This window comes from Cucurbita maxima, unplaced genomic scaffold, assembly GCF_002738345.1.
Source record: "Cucurbita maxima cultivar Rimu unplaced genomic scaffold, Cmax_1.0 Cma_Scf00107, whole genome shotgun sequence".
Taxonomy (NCBI): Eukaryota; Viridiplantae; Streptophyta; class Magnoliopsida; order Cucurbitales; family Cucurbitaceae; genus Cucurbita; species Cucurbita maxima.
Genome location: NW_019272123.1, coordinates 111203 through 127473, shown reverse-complemented (window position 1 = coordinate 127473; position 16271 = coordinate 111203). Strand labels below are relative to the sequence as shown.

The 16271-nt window shown below is 34.6% G+C and overlaps 2 protein-coding genes across 3 annotated transcripts; both read right to left on the bottom strand.

Annotated features, from left to right (window-relative positions):
• Nucleotides 1–2721: 2721 nt before the first annotated feature.
• Nucleotides 2722–4423, bottom strand: LOC111473204 (cysteine-rich repeat secretory protein 11-like). 2 transcript variants are annotated; one of them, XM_023118767.1, is made up of 3 exons: nucleotides 3276–4422; nucleotides 3079–3189; nucleotides 2722–2969 (listed from the first exon to the last, which is right to left on the bottom strand). In XM_023118767.1, the coding sequence occupies exons 1-3, from the start codon at nucleotides 4057–4059 to the stop codon at nucleotides 2965–2967; spliced, it is 900 nt and encodes a 299-aa protein (XP_022974535.1). In that variant the 5' UTR covers nucleotides 4060–4422; the 3' UTR covers nucleotides 2722–2964. The 2 variants fall into 2 exon arrangements, with proteins under 2 accessions (XP_022974535.1, XP_022974534.1); XM_023118766.1 differs by lacking the exon at nucleotides 2722–2969 and having other exon boundaries at nucleotides 2976–3189; nucleotides 3276–4423.
• Nucleotides 4424–5293: 870 nt separating this feature from the next.
• LOC111473208 (pre-mRNA-processing factor 19-like) lies at nucleotides 5294–13246 on the bottom strand. Its single transcript, XM_023118774.1, is given in 20 exon segments — nucleotides 5294–5769; nucleotides 5850–5920; nucleotides 6143–6194; nucleotides 6323–6419; nucleotides 6496–6573; nucleotides 6657–6773; nucleotides 7728–7832; nucleotides 8077–8151; nucleotides 8619–8678; nucleotides 8763–8833; nucleotides 8880–8925; nucleotides 9776–9892; nucleotides 10041–10162; nucleotides 10243–10281; nucleotides 10284–10320; nucleotides 10588–10674; nucleotides 11310–11366; nucleotides 11722–11793; nucleotides 12912–12997; nucleotides 13093–13246. Coding segments are annotated over 20 exon segments (1518 nt in total). The 5' UTR covers nucleotides 13106–13246; the 3' UTR covers nucleotides 5294–5653.
• Nucleotides 13247–16271: the final 3025 nt, after the last annotated feature.

Sequence of the window (16271 nt, the reverse complement as noted above, 5' to 3'; positions counted from 1 at the left end):
TAAAAAAAAAGGTTTACAAAAAACGAGAAAAAAGGATTGGTTAGGGTAGAGTGGAGTCTACTAGATGTATTGAATCGAATTGCTATAAGACAGCCGACTGATCTTCGGGAGGGGAATCCATCTTCTTTCTTTATAATCCGCTATGGAATGGTAATTACTTAACGCACAACTGGGTAAGGTTATCTTCTTTCTTTGCTTCACCTATGAGCCAACCCTTTCTTTCTTTCTTTCTCTTGACGGACCACAGGGCAGGGGTAGCGAAGCTAAGAAGGCTAGAAGCCGGAGGCGAAGGAGGCATATACGCTCACTAGACCGGAGGATTGATTATTCCACTTCAACCAAGCTCCCTTTTTTGTCGGTCGCCTACATCCGCTAAAAAGCAATAGAAAGAAAAAGCATTAGTTAATCTTAGCTGTGTACCAAAGGATTTGATTTGCATTTGTCAACCCGGGACGAAAATAGGATAGCCGACTGATCTTCGGGAGGGGAATCCATCTTCTTTAACCCTTGTGGATGTTTCGAAGAATNTGAATCCATCTTCTTTAACCCTTGTGGATGTTTCGAAGAATAATTGGTTTACGTTAGGGAAGAAACGCATGTATATGTTATATTAGATATTAACTAGTTATATAGGAACTAAAGATATATCTAATCCGTCCTACTACTGTGAATTTAGATAGGGCTTGCAATGGAAGTCCTCTTTCTTTCGTCTGTAATCTCATTTTGAATTGAGTACTCAATGAATAGAGAGATTAAATCAAGAAAAAGAATGAAGAATTCCGCTTTAGAAAAAATAAAGAAATGGCAGAACAAACATCGTATGGATTCACAAAAACTATGTGGGTGGATAGGAACTAAAAAAGAGAGATTGAAATAGTTCGTCAAATAATATTATTACTTCAATTCAGAATTTTTAGTTGGATAAATCTTAGCGATGGAATAAGAAGTTATAATTCAAGTCCTCCCTTTGAGATCCAGCGTTTTCGCTAACACACTACTCAGTGTCTGGCTCTAAAGTTTTTACACCCACTTTTCAATATAGCACAAAACTTTCTATAATCCTTCATTTGCACAATCCAAAGCAGCGTTACACATATTTATACTTCCCAATTCCATTAGAAGCCTAAAATTGTAAGTGAAATATACACTTACATTAAAAGAAGATTAAGTCCTCGTAACAAATCTTATAAAGGTCGTAAAAACGGTCAAAACTTCTTCGAACATACCCTTAAATTCGTTTGTTCATTCATTCGAGATGTGAACAAAACGAATTCAATTATGCCATCGTAGACTCCAACTTGAAAAGAAAAAAGAAAAAAAGTGTGCAAAACAATATGTTGGGATGAGAAAGAAATGAAGCAACTTTGTGAAAAGCATAAAAAGTGGTAAGAAAACAGAGAAGAATGGCACAGATAAAAAGAAGCAAAGTTTGAGAGAGAGAGAGAGAGAGAGGGGGGGGAGTGCCAGCAGCTGCTTCTCCTTCACTTATATGCAAAAAAAAATACTTTAGTTTGATACATATCATTCATTCAAACAAAACCCCAATTGACNTTGACGGACCACAGGGCAGGGGTAGCGAAGCTAAGAAGGCTAGAAGCCGGAGGCGAAGGAGGCATATACGCTCACTAGACCGGAGGATTGATTATTCCACTTCAACCAAGCTCCCTTTTTTGTCGGTCGCCTACATCCGCTAAAAAGCAATAGAAAGAAAAAGCATTAGTTAATCTTAGCTGTGTACCAAAGGATTTGATTTGCATTTGTCAACCCGGGACGAAAATAGGATAGCCGACTGATCTTCGGGAGGGGAATCCATCTTCTTTAACCCTTGTGGATGTTTCGAAGAATAATTGGTTTACGTTAGGGAAGAAACGCATGTATATGTTATATTAGATATTAACTAGTTATATAGGAACTAAAGATATATCTAATCCGTCCTACTACTGTGAATTTAGATAGGGCTTGCAATGGAAGTCCTCTTTCTTTCGTCTGTAATCTCATTTTGAATTGAGTACTCAATGAATAGAGAGATTAAATCAAGAAAAAGAATGAAGAATTCCGCTTTAGAAAAAATAAAGAAATGGCAGAACAAACATCGTATGGATTCACAAAAACTATGTGGGTGGATAGGAACTAAAAAAGAGAGATTGAAATAGTTCGTCAAATAATATTATTACTTCAATTCAGAATTTTTAGTTGGATAAATCTTAGCGATGGAATAAGAAGTTATAATTCAAGTCCTCCCTTTGAGATCCAGCGTTTTCGCTAACACACTACTCAGTGTCTGGCTCTAAAGTTTTTACACCCACTTTTCAATATAGCACAAAACTTTCTATAATCCTTCATTTGCACAATCCAAAGCAGCGTTACACATATTTATACTTCCCAATTCCATTAGAAGCCTAAAATTGTAAGTGAAATATACACTTACATTAAAAGAAGATTAAGTCCTCGTAACAAATCTTATAAAGGTCGTAAAAACGGTCAAAACTTCTTCGAACATACCCTTAAATTCGTTTGTTCATTCATTCGAGATGTGAACAAAACGAATTCAATTATGCCATCGTAGACTCCAACTTGAAAAGAAAAAAGAAAAAAAGTGTGCAAAACAATATGTTGGGATGAGAAAGAAATGAAGCAACTTTGTGAAAAGCATAAAAAGTGGTAAGAAAACAGAGAAGAATGGCACAGATAAAAAGAAGCAAAGTTTGAGAGAGAGAGAGAGAGAGAGGGGGGGGAGTGCCAGCAGCTGCTTCTCCTTCACTTATATGCAAAAAAAAATACTTTAGTTTGATACATATCATTCATTCAAACAAAACCCCAATTGACCAACAACAAAAAATCACATCATTTTCAGAGAAAAAGGAGAGATTCTGTTCATAAAAAGAAAGAAAGAAAGAAAGAAAGAATAGTTTTTGCATCTTTGAAGATCTTAGAATCATCATCCAATCTTTGCTTCTTCTTACATTAATCTGCACACACAAAGATTTTGCAAACAATGTTCATAGTTCATAGTTCAGAAACAAAGATTAAAATCCAAAACAAAGCAATCTCAGATCTGTTTTTTGTTTCACTATTTACCATCATCATGTCTTTTCATCAACCCTCTTGCAAAAAGCAAGCAAATCGCCACAAAAACCACTCCTGCTGTTGCTCCGAGGATTATAGCTACTGTTTTCCCTGTATTTACTCCTGTTTCACTTCCAATTTATCAGATAAAACAAACCTTTTGTGTTCTAAGAATTGAAATCTATAAGCCATTTATGGTTTGTTCTTACCAGATGATGATGAAGAAGAAGATGAAGATGATCCTGAAGGAACCCCATTTGGGTAGTAACTATAACTTATAAAGCATCTATGGAGATAGAGCTGGCCTGAAATTGAGCTCCCACATTCAACTTGAGCTCTTTGGACTGCATTTTTCACACATTCTCCACAATCTGAGTCCCCCAAATCCCCTTCACATTGCCCCAAAACATAAACAGATTGGTAATTTGTAGTGTAAAATCCATGGCCACTGACAACACCATTCTCCAAAACAGAGAGGGCAGTATCCCGCCGCTCCTCAAAGCCACTTCCAGCAACATTGGTAGCTCCACAAGTTTTGTACAGCATTTGAAACCCTGAAATTTGGGCAAACCCAGAAACTTCATAGAGCAAATAGCAGCCATAGAGTTGGACTCTGGCGGCTATAGCTTTGCCACAGAGAGACTCAACGATATGAGGGATTTTGCTCACACAATTGTAGCAGTCGCCATTGGTGAGGTCCCCTCTGCACTGGAAGAGGCCATTAATGGTGGCTTGGCCACTTCCAGAGGTGGTTTTGTAGAATCTAGCCTTGGTGGATTGTGAAACCAAGGAGCCAAAAAGGGCTGAAAGCGCTTGGGTGTAAACCCCAGATGGATCTGAGAGGGCTTGCTTAGCACAACCCTTGTAGACCAAAGAAGTGTAATCGGAGGCAGATTGTGCAGGTGGGATAAGAGCAAAAAAGGACAAGAAGGCCATGGAAAGAAGAAGAAGAAGAAGAAGAAGAGAGAAAGGATTGAAAGAAGAAAACCCCATTAAAGCATCAAATCATGGAACTCTAAAACCTTGGGGATTTGGGGGAAATGGGTATTGTTCTAAAGGAAAAATGGGTTGGATTATACCTCTTTGTGCTCAAAAGCGGCCGAGGGTTTTGGCTTTGTGAAGCTCCTCAGCCATTCGCCGCCCACTTTGGCTTAGCTTTGCCTCTTTAGACGTGCAGAAGTATCTTTTTCTTCATTTTTTTCCCCTTCAAAGAAGGTTTGAATGAGATTAATGTAATGATCTTATTAAGTGGAATGAAGCTCTTAAATTCAACTTGAACTAACACCATGTTTCACTCATGAATCATTTAAAGCTTCCTTGAAGTAAGAAAGTTTTTGCAATAATTGTGAGTGCCAAGAGAGAGGGAGATAGTGAATATATTTTTTAAAAAATAAATTGAAATTTATTATTTTTTTTTTAAGAAAAAAATCATTTAAGAGAAATTTATTATTTGTCTGCTACTGTTTTTAAACTTAATGTTATTATAAATGAAAATAATAAAAATATTCTGCATCACATGGAATTATTACTACTTTTTATCTCTACGCAGGCGTTACAATTGTTCTTATATAGTCTCATTTTCAATGAAATGGAAATTTTTTTAATTATTTATTATATTTATTAATTGATAAAAAAAAAAATTGTCAATAATTTTAGAAACTACTTTTCCCCTCTTATAAATGAAAATTTCTTAAATTTCTTAAAAACAAATCGGATATTCTCGTATACCCTCCAAAATTCAATAAATGGGGTAGGGATCAAATTTAAAATTCTTCCCGAGTCGAGACAATTCTAACTCTTTAAATGTGTATTTGAAAACAAGTCGAATGGACTAGTGGACCATGTGACACATTTGGTAACTTTGGAAACTTATGCTTTATCCAAAACATGTTACCCGTGATCGCTACATGATGCTTAGCAGGCATTTTCAGAAAGTAAATTCTAACCATGAAAAATAATATAAATATAAATTTCCCATCGTACTTACGCAACCGTACGTCTTTTTCTTTGTAAGAATTGTCTTCTATGAAGACCCGTCTCGATCGTCGCTTCTCCAGAAGAGAATGAAAATGTGCACATGCTTTGTATGAAGCAGATTGGATCTGGAAATTTAGTCTTAAGCAACCATAGGATAAAGAGTAAGAGAGATACATAATTGTAAGCAAATACATTATTATCAAACTGAATATTCAATTTAAAATACAGTAACAATGAACATATTAAAGCAAATGTCGAACAGTAATAAGGATAATTCTATTAAAGTTTTTTCACTGCCAAAATGCAAAAGAACGGCCAATAAAAAATGTCAGCGTATATTAACAGTTCTATGACTACCTGAAGGTGACACAGCTACATAATCTTTTTACTCAACAAAATCATACATTCATAGAAACGAGATTAGTTCAAACTTACTACAAGAAAACAAATTGGTGAAATTTTTGATCTGGGTGTTGTAACCCTCAATTTTGCTGGAGAATCTTTAAAAGATGCCTCTGCTTCATAATCTGGTTTTAAAATTTCATAATTCAAACCTGTAATTGGTCAAATATAACGGGAAGCTAGCGTTCATCTTTTCCAGAATTTCAACTTATGTCTCCATCGGCCCGTCTTCCCCAGGCACACCAAAAATCCGAAGATTTCGATCCATGGATCCGACTGCCAAGTATTTTGCATCCGTTCCGAATTTTAGGCAGGTTGCTTTACCTGAAAAGAAGTAGAACCCGAATTTTCATCAGCGCCAGTTTTGTATTATATAGTTACAGTTATTTGTAATGTTGTGGTACCTGTGCCAGATAAATCTGGAATAGTTTTGATGCAATTCCATTCAGATTTCACACTAGCAACTTGGTAAACTCTGCATGTTAAAGCCTCAACATTAAACGTTATAAAAATTGCTGACGAACTAAAAATGAGTAATACATAAACCTTCCTAGCTTATTGTTCTCTATCGTTGCAGGAAGAATCGAATGAGGATGATGGGGGGATGATTTTTAAACTAAAAAGCATTTGGTTCGTTCATATTTCCAATAATAAATAGGGGGAAGGTTAGAAGTAATTCCAAGGGTCAAACGCTTACCTTATATCTGAGCCAGCAATTGCAAGGTAAGATCCACTATGGTCAAATTCCACTACAGAACCAGAAACAGATGTTCAGAAATTCCAACAAGCAAGACGAATAAATGTCGGGCTTAATCGAAAAGATGCTACAGAAATCGTAAAATCTTATATCATTCGGCATCCACAAAAGGAAACATACCGGAGTTTGTTGGAGTTTCTGAATCATAAGGTGCAAATGTACGGAAGTTCTTCAATTTTCGAAGGTCCCACAGCTTTACTCCATCATGAGCTGCAGTCTGCAGTTTAGATATTTATTAGTTGCAGTTATGTCTAGTTAAACATTACCCTTAATTGTAACAATTTAACACATACCGCAAGGAAGTAACCATTTTCAGAAAATGATATAGCTGTCACTGCCCCAACGTGTCCATCAAATCTAGCAACATTTTTCTGTAAGCAAAAACATTACAGAAATGAGTGTATGAATTTAGGGATATGGGAATGCATCTTGCAAGAGTAAGAAAATCTCACACCTGACTTTTTACATCCCAAATTTTAACAAGGGCCTCTGACGTGCCGGTTCCAAGGATGAGTCCATCAGGATGAAAGGCAGCAGATGTGTAGCCCTCCGTTCCTGAAGCCTCTGCAACCTGCGGTGGGTAAGATAAAATTCCTATAATTCAAGCAGAGATAGACAACATGAATCATTTTACAGCATAACTGAGATATCGATGGCAGCCTTAACATTCCACTTCTTGGAAACGTAATAACCCAACCATACATCCATACCCATTTCCAGCCAACCAAAAATGGGTTATAAAAATGCCAATGGGTGTCCTTTATTAAAAACTACAACATTCTATTTTTATTTGATCATGTGTGACTGCAAAATAGAACATTATTTCAGAAAAGAAACTTGTGATTGTCCTAAAAGTAACTTGTACGTGCTTAACATGGGAACAGTTCAGACCCTTGTACATTGCCTACAAAACGCAGACAACTTTCAGACCCTACCACTAGCCCAAAACTTGACATGTTAGTCAAATGGCAAACACAAACTTATTCTCAACAATATGTTTGGCCGGCAGCACAGCACATTATTTAGATAAGTTCTTTCCCTCAATAGTTCAATCAATTCTATGACCATATTTGGTGTTCAATAATCGTTCTTTAAAGGAGACTAAATGTGGAACATCAGATTTGAGGAACATACGTTTTAAGGCTCTTTAGTGCCCTTGTATTCAATAATTGCTTATAATAGTGTTATGTATAGGTCAATGATTACTCTATGACCTACTGACCACTCTTCAATATTGAGGAATTTTGTCTACATGATATCGAATCCCAATAAATTTAGAAAGCGGAAAAGTTCTTAACCGAATCCAAAACCTTTACCTATCCTAACCAATTGACAGTTAAATCATATATTTGGAAATATATCGACAGCTAATCATCAATCTTTCAGAAACAAAACATAAAAGACCTAGCACCTAGAGCATACAAAATACTGTGGACATAAAAATGTCGAGTCAAGTAATCACAATACATTTAAGACATTGTAGTAAACAAACTTACAGTAATGAAAAATTAAGAACCTTACTAACCTGGGTTAGGCATAATCCTGAAGCAAGGTCATAAAAACACCATGTGTTATCAAGGGAGGCAGTAACAAAGAAGTTGTTGGTAGCATGGACGGTAACAGCTTGGACCTGTAAGATTTAGAAAGTTGAGGTTCCTTTACACTGCATTAAGGCATGAAATTAAGTCATACAAAATCAGAACCATTCAGCTCCTATTTAATAATTCTTTGGTCTCATAGATTGTTATCATACTCTTAGCAATTGGGACAACACAACCAGTCACACATAACTTGGTGGAGTTTTTTAACCTTGCTTCAGTTGTAATCAGCAATAATCAATGATTTTAGTGACCATTGAATTAAATTTGACTTACCTCAGCTGTGTGATCCTTTAAAATGTGTCTACAATTATAGTTCCCGCCATCAGATGGTTGCCACACACGGACAGTCTACACAATTAGGAATAGAAGTTCTTATTTCTCTCAGATTCAATCCAGAAAAATAGCAAGAGTTTAGATTGGAAAAATAATAAAAATAGTTCATACGGTATGGCATGATCATCCTGGTTAAGTTAAAATAACTATGTCCATGAAGCCAAAGTAAACGAACCTAAGGCTTAAACACAGTTAGAACCAAGAATTTATGGACCAAAGCAAAAGCAGTTCATTTATATGTTGAAGTTATTAAACCTAGCACTACTACTTAGCTACCAAGAATTTAAGGATTACAGCAGTTCATTTGTTTTACAAAAATTAATTAAATCTGGTTAGGAATTGACTATGCTCAGCCAAAGATGAAAATGTGATCTTCTTCGGAAGTTGCCTGGCAGCCTCAAAAATTGCAAACAGAAATTTTTTAACATAAAATCAAAAACAGAAACTTTTTTCCTCTCAAAACCATAATGAAAAAAACTCACCTTGTCAGCTGAACCAGTCAAGATAAAATCATCTCGGGTGACAAATTTGACACTTGTTACCTAAACAAACAACGTTCAATATTCTCATTAGCAAATAATATTAATAATAAATAGCTCCAGCACTTGGATGTACTATCCAGCAACCTTCTTTGAATGACCACTCAGTGTAGATAAAATCTCCCCAGATGATCGACCAAAAAGAACAGCATTTGTGTCTTGAATGACCACTCAGTGTAGATAAAATCTCCCCAGATGATCGACCAAAAAGAACAGCATTTGTGTCCAGCCCTCCAGTCGCAATGACATCCTAAAACCAGCAAAATGAAATTTCTTGACTGGGGAGAAAATTTAGGATTTAGTATTGACGAGGGCTATTGTTTTTCTAGAATACAATTGTTCAAAAAATCAAAAAAATTTAGGATTTAGTATTGACGAGGGCTATTGTTTTTCTAGAATACAATTGTTCAAAAAATCAAAAAGGAAAATCAACCTTTAACTCACCATCATGCAGACGCATAATCAATCATCATAACAAGATGAACAACGAATGATAGAAGGTTTTTAAGACATGGCTCGATTATTAGGCATGTGGACATGATCCCCATGCTTAAAATCACATATGTTACTAGAATAGCTTATCATGATTAAATTAATGACTGCAAAATTATTGACAAAATTATCACTAACTGTTACTAGAATAGCTTATCATGATTAAATTAATGACTGCAAAATTATTGACAAAATTATCACTAACTTATTATGTCCACTTAACTTTAATGAGTTTCACTTTTCACCGAAAAGGAGAGAAAAAAAAAAAAGGATGAATCATTCTAAATATTTGAACTATTCTTATTTTATGGCATAAAAGTTCTAATTATTATAAGGGAAAAACGAAGCAAAAGGAATGAACTGTCACACAAATTTTTAATTAAAAGTTCTAATTATTATAAGGGAAAAACGAAGCAAAAGGAATGAACTGTCACACAAATTTTTAATGCATGCATGTCCCATTCTTCATCCCAAAAAAGCCCATTGGTTAGATTGAATAAAATAGTTAGTCACACTTGTAAGTATGACTTCAAGGAATTGTTTAAATGAAGGCCATACAACACTAATTTAAGAAAGCTAATATAGGCTGATGCACTTGAGAATCGTACCTTCTCATGATTGATGTCAAGAGATATAATCCCTGGTTTGTTTGTTTTATGAAGTGGATGACTAGAAATCTGGGTGTAACTTTCTAAAGCCTCAACAGGAACCAACGTAGGAGGTATCTGAGAACAAAGAACCAAATAATGAGTTAATGCACATTACATGGAAACCTTAATATCTTAAACATTCACGTTATCCATTCACCAATTTTCTCTTTTTCTTTAACAAGAAATAATGATATTTGAATAAATTTTTATTGTCATCAAATACCTGCCGCTTCTTCCTTTGTTGTGAAAGGGAAGCATTACAATCTGTGAGCTCAGAGATAACAGTGGCTGATATTCCTGGACGTAGTTTCTTCCCATCAGGACCCAATTCCTCATCCTCATTAACTGACACAAAGAAAAATCAAGGCAAATCAGAACCAGAGAATTCATGAAATCCCGCTCATGGGATGATTGAAAAGACAAACCTCTTTTGCCATTAACATTGACAGCAGCATTGGATGTTCCTTCTTAAGTCTTGCAATTACACGACAGGCTGCATCATGCTATAAGAAATAAAAGATAGTAAACCAAGTTAGACTTGTAACATAAGTCACCTCACCATGACTTCACCAAGTAGCAAAACATAAATGTGTCTAACATATAAACCAAGTAGCAAAAATGTCCATGGTGATGAATTATGGAACAAAGATGAAATCAACAAAGAGGTATTACACATTGGTTACAATACCTAAGTTGAAATAACAGATACATTAGTTTTCTGCACACTTGGAAATCGGGACTTGATGAATTTTTACAAAAAGATTATATACCTGATATAAGGCATGACTAAGTTCCTGTCTGGCTGTATGCAACTGTTGCTCCAGTGCAAAATTGGACAGCACCAAAACATCCCATTCCTATCATTACAGAAAAATCATATTTTTCACTTTAATTTAAAAAGAAAACAGTATATGTAATAGCAGGATTAAAAAAAACACAGAGAAATAAGTATAACACAATTTTATGTTAGAACCAACAAATCAAATAGAAATAATAATTAATGAAATACATCCTAGAACTTAAAGCATAAGATAGCTTAAATTTCAACAGAGTTTCTAAAGAAGAATGCATATTAAACAACCTATATAATACATGAAAATAGCTTAGCAATCAAATTTCAACATGAACGCCTAAAAATGATGACACATAGGCTTAAAGAATGGCAATCGTCAAGTACACAATACCTAAGGATATAAGGCCATAACCTGCTAGAGATAAATTACTAGAAAATAAATATGATAAACATTCACTTTTTTCTCACTAAATTGCACCCCATGCTTACTCAAGAAATGGGGGTGTAAGATGTAACTTGATAAAAAGTTTAACATAAAATATTATACTGCCACATACACCATACACGATACATCACAAGATAAACCAAAATCCATGAAAAGCAGAAATGAAGAATATATAATTTTCCATGATTACACGAATGAAATATAGAATTTTCCAGAATAATGATCAAAAGTACAACTAGACCATAATTTCATACATTCTGGAACATTCCAAGCATTCCAGGGATGCTAGCAGCTTGCCTGGGCTTGACTATCTGCAGAAAAAATAATGAGTTAAAGAAGGAAACTAGAAAGAAAAAAAAAATACACTCAGATGGAAAATATATTAGGTTATCTGATGTCTCTAGCATTTTAACCCCTGCACTCTTTAGCTTCATCAAATAGAGTAAGGCAGATTACAGACCACTCAACATACCAATTGGCCATTGTTTGTCCAAATCCACACCGACATGCAATATTCCATTACAGACCACTCAACATACCAATTGGCCATTGTTTGTCCAAATCCACACCGACATGCAATATTCCACACACAAGTTTTACAGAGAAATGCAGAAGGGCCCAAAAATGTTAGGAATTGAACTAAATAAAATTAGAGATATTTCCTACCTTTCCAGTTTTAATTGGAACGATGTCATCAATGGAAAGAGGTTCGCCTGTAACAGGGCATTTCCCATAGTCCTGGTGATGCAATGCAAACAATTAAACTAATCAAATGCAATATTATTTTGTTCAAAAATAATTCTAAGAATATCCCAATAAAAGCAAGACAACATTGCAGAACTTAAATTAAAATTCCTTGGAGTAAATTGCTCAAAACTTGAGGAGGATTATTAGGTCGTGTCTATAAATGATATCAGGCAGAGAAGGATTCATTATTCATGTTCAGCAGCAATAGGCAATAGAAAATGATACAACAATCACTACCCTTCCTCCTTCCCCTACTCCATCTTCACCTATCACTCTTATAAGATTTAATTCAAAGTCACTAAAAGATAAGTAATTATTAGTAACCACAACCCAAAAACTAAAGCTATTATCTTTTGAAGTGAGGTGAGATATAATCTCTAAAATGTTGTCACTTGATGTATCTGTTCTACCATTCTCAAATTGAAACCAGCCGACAGAATTTTCAGAGTAGAAACATACATCAAGTTATCAGAAAACTTAATTGGTTATAGACGATGATTCTAACAAAAACATGTCCTGAAAATAAGGCAGAGAAGGGAGAAACGTGGAACCATAAAAACGAGGCTAAACCAATGAGCTGCGAACCAAGGTAACAACGAAGAAACAAGGTCCTTCGTAATTCCTTAAAGACAAAGAAGTTCCAGTTGCAAACAGATAGAAAAAAAGGTACTAGGAAAGTAAGGAATACGCTTTCTTTCTGAGTTGAGAAAACTGCCGTCATTTGAATTGTGTTTATAACATGACCAGATTTCAAAAAATAAATCTTTGAAGGCGTGTATTAGTTTTTAACATATTACAACTTTGGAAATTCAAACTGAACTGTCATACGTTTCAGTATCCTCAGCTGCGATGAATGACCTCGGATGAAGTATCCTAATTCTTTAAAAAATAAATTACAAAAGAACAAACAGACCTTAACCCCCATAAATTCAGAAAATGTAGTTCCGCGAGCCAAAGACAGGCGAAAACCACGCATAAGAAACAGAAAGCCAAAGTGACAAGCTAAACCAGCCTCCCATTACGCAGAGTGAACTAAAAACAAAGTCAAAAAACCCTAAAAGGGAAAGGAGAAACGAGTTGAGTGGTAGGGAAAGAAAAACAAGCCATACTAAAATGTGCCTCTCGATTAACCGCTTCTCGAAGAGTAATCCAGAATTCTTAGAGACAACTGGCTCTTCCGGAATCTCGCCGGAGACTGTAGAGCAAATCAAACATAACAATAACAGAGATCAGCACAAATTGAAGAAGCAAGACAATGAATTTGAGACAATGAAAAATTGGAGAACTTACTAGAGCAGTTCATTTTAGCGGAGAACTAGGGTTTATGAGTGGAGTAGCGGTGCAGTAGGATTTTCTCAGACGGCGGACGGCACTGCTGGACAGTCGGCAACCAGCAGCGCGAGAGGAAAGGGAGCGAAAGAGAGAGAGATCGGGGAAAAGAGGTTCCGCTAGATGATACTAGGGATTTTCAAAAGCTTAGAATAAATGGGCCGGATTCCCTGAATATCTTGTCATTCGGCCCAAACTATGAACTAAAATCCATATTTAACGTTGACCCGGCCCAATTTAATTTTATCCATAAAATTTAATTTATTTGACTCAATTTAATGGATGCATATCAAAAAAAAAAATTATTATCGAATTTATGTATTGTTTACCCGAATTAATTTTCAAAATCTAAATAGTTATTAAATCGGGATTATAATTAATTAAAAGGTAAAGCACTATTAGACTTGTTCAACACATGACGACAACTAGCTCATGACGACAACATCTACCAGTTCAAAACAAAATCATAATCACGAAAATTAACCAAAACAAAAACAAATGATTCAATCTCAAATACCCAGATTTTAAATAACGAGTTTATGGAGATAAAAACTTAAACAAGAACCAAACGCTTCAATCTTAGATACCCAGGTCCCAAATAACGAGCTTGTGAAGACAAGAACTTAAACGAAAAACAAACGATTCAGTTTCAGATACCTAACCCCAATTAACTAAAGTGACTAAATTTTAGTTGAAAAAGACATGCATGAAAGAAGAAGTTAGGTATGGTTTGAAATGAAGGCAACCAAAAGAGGAAGACTTAGCTTCAAATTTTCAAACACATAGGCTTGACTGATGGCTACATGTTTATGTCTAATCCGACCCCAAACAACAAAACAAAAATTGCCCTTTCCATGTCTCAACGCCCATCACCCAACCAAAAAAACTGTCTTACTCAACGAATCCAAACCGGCGGGTCGGGCCGGCTTTATGAAATAAATGCCCTTTTGACAACATTTCAAAAATTTAAATAAAATTTATTAATATATATATATATAATTTTTTTAATTATAAGGTATAATTTATTACAAGTATAGACACGACTTTTAACGATATAAATATTTATTAAAAAAATAATTATTATTACGTTTAGAAAAAATAGAGGTATCTCTAATTATATAAATCGATTTTATGAGTAGAATTTTCTCATTTTAACTGCAATAATATAATTTTGATATCAAACACTAATACACTTTTTCTATAAACCAAAAAATTAATTATAAATAATCACGAAACATATGGATAACAAAAATTAGATTTTAGCTAGTAGGAAGCCTCCCGTTTAAAGTGGGCCCCACTAATTAAATGTCCACACGTGTAACAATATATTATATCAATTTTTTTAATTTCGAAACATCCTCCAATTTCTATCAATTATAATGTCATTACATCACTATTTAATTTATGATTTAAAATTTGATAACAAAGTTATACAGTCAATTAAATGATGTGATCGGTACATTATTGTAGCCCAATAAGTAACTTTAGTGCATAATTAGCTTATTTGAAAATATATTAACGTTCATTATTAATAAATAATAATAAAAAATACACCAATTAAATCAATATTTTTAAGTTTATAAATAAAATTTTCTTTGATTTATTGTCTAATAAATCAAGATTTGAAAAAAATATATATTTGTTTGTGAAATTTGGCCAAAAATTTAAATATTAAAAAAAAACATATATAATAAAAATAAGGACAATTAAAAAAAAAAGTATTTGTATAAAAAGAAATATAATTATTGAAGATAATATTTAATTTAATGACGTTGAAAAAAAAAAGTATTTGTATAAAAAGAAATATAATTATTGAAGATAATATTTAATTTAATGACGTTGAAAATTTAAATGTTAATTTTTTTAATTAAAAAAACCTACATATGCATAAATTATTGTTATCATAAAGTTATTGGCCAAATATTAAATAACATGTATAAAATATTATATAGATGAAATAGAGTTTGGGTATATCGATATATAGACTACATGTGAGCATATTTAAATAACTAACTTAATTTATTTCACGAGTCCACCAAATAATGTGGTTGTCACGCACCATATTAATTCACCAATTTCAATAATCCACACCATGGGTTTAATTTTGAAATTTAATATAAATAAATAATAGTGCATTAATAGATGTCCAAGTTGCCTCTATAGTTTTTCAAATACTAATTATATGTCGTATTTATTGCGTAGGGTAGACGATGAAAATAATTATAAAAGAAATTGATATCATTGAGTTGAGGTTGTTCGAGTTGGGTGCAGTCAAGTCCAATGAACCCAAAGAAAGAAATTGATATCATTGAGTTGAGGTTGTTCGAGTTGGGTGCAGTCAAGTCCAATGAACCCAAAGGCTCGATCTAATTTTAATCAAGTTTGCACTAGGGTGTTTAAATGACTGGAGAACTCGATCGACTCATACTGCTCAATCCAAATCATGAAATGTAGGGTTGAGTTTGTTGGATGATGAAAGTCCCACATTGGCTAATTTAGGGAATGATCATGGGTTTATAAGTGAGGAATACTAACTCCATTGGAATGAGGCCTTTTGGGAAGCCCAAAGCAAAGCCATGAGAGCTTATGCTCAAAGTGGACAATATCATACCATTGTGGAGAGTCGTGTTCGTCTAACATGGTATCAAAGCCATGCCCTAAACTTAGCCGTGCCAATAGATTGGCAAATCCTTAAATGTCGAACAAAGGACTCCAAAAGGAGTCAAGCCTCCTCTAATGTACGAAGGCAGTCAAAAATGACTAAGACTCCAAAGGAGTCGAGCCTCGATTAAGGGGAGGCGTGCTTTGTTCGAGGGGAGGTGTTGGATGATGAAAGTCCCACATCGGCTAATTTAGGGAATGATCATGGGTTTATAAGTGAGGAATACTAACTCCATTGGAATGAGGCATTTTGGGAAGCCCAAAGCAAAGCCATGAGAGCTTACACTCAAAGTGGACAATATCATACCATTGTGGAGAGTCGTGTTCGTCTAACAGAGTTGACATTTTGTTGGGTAGGTTAACTCGACCAACCAAATAAGAATGTCCGAGCTTCTCTAAAAAAAACTCTAACTCAATCCTTAAATACGAGCCGGAGGAGGGTATGCTCGCATAAAACCCTAACTAGTGGGTAGGTCAAC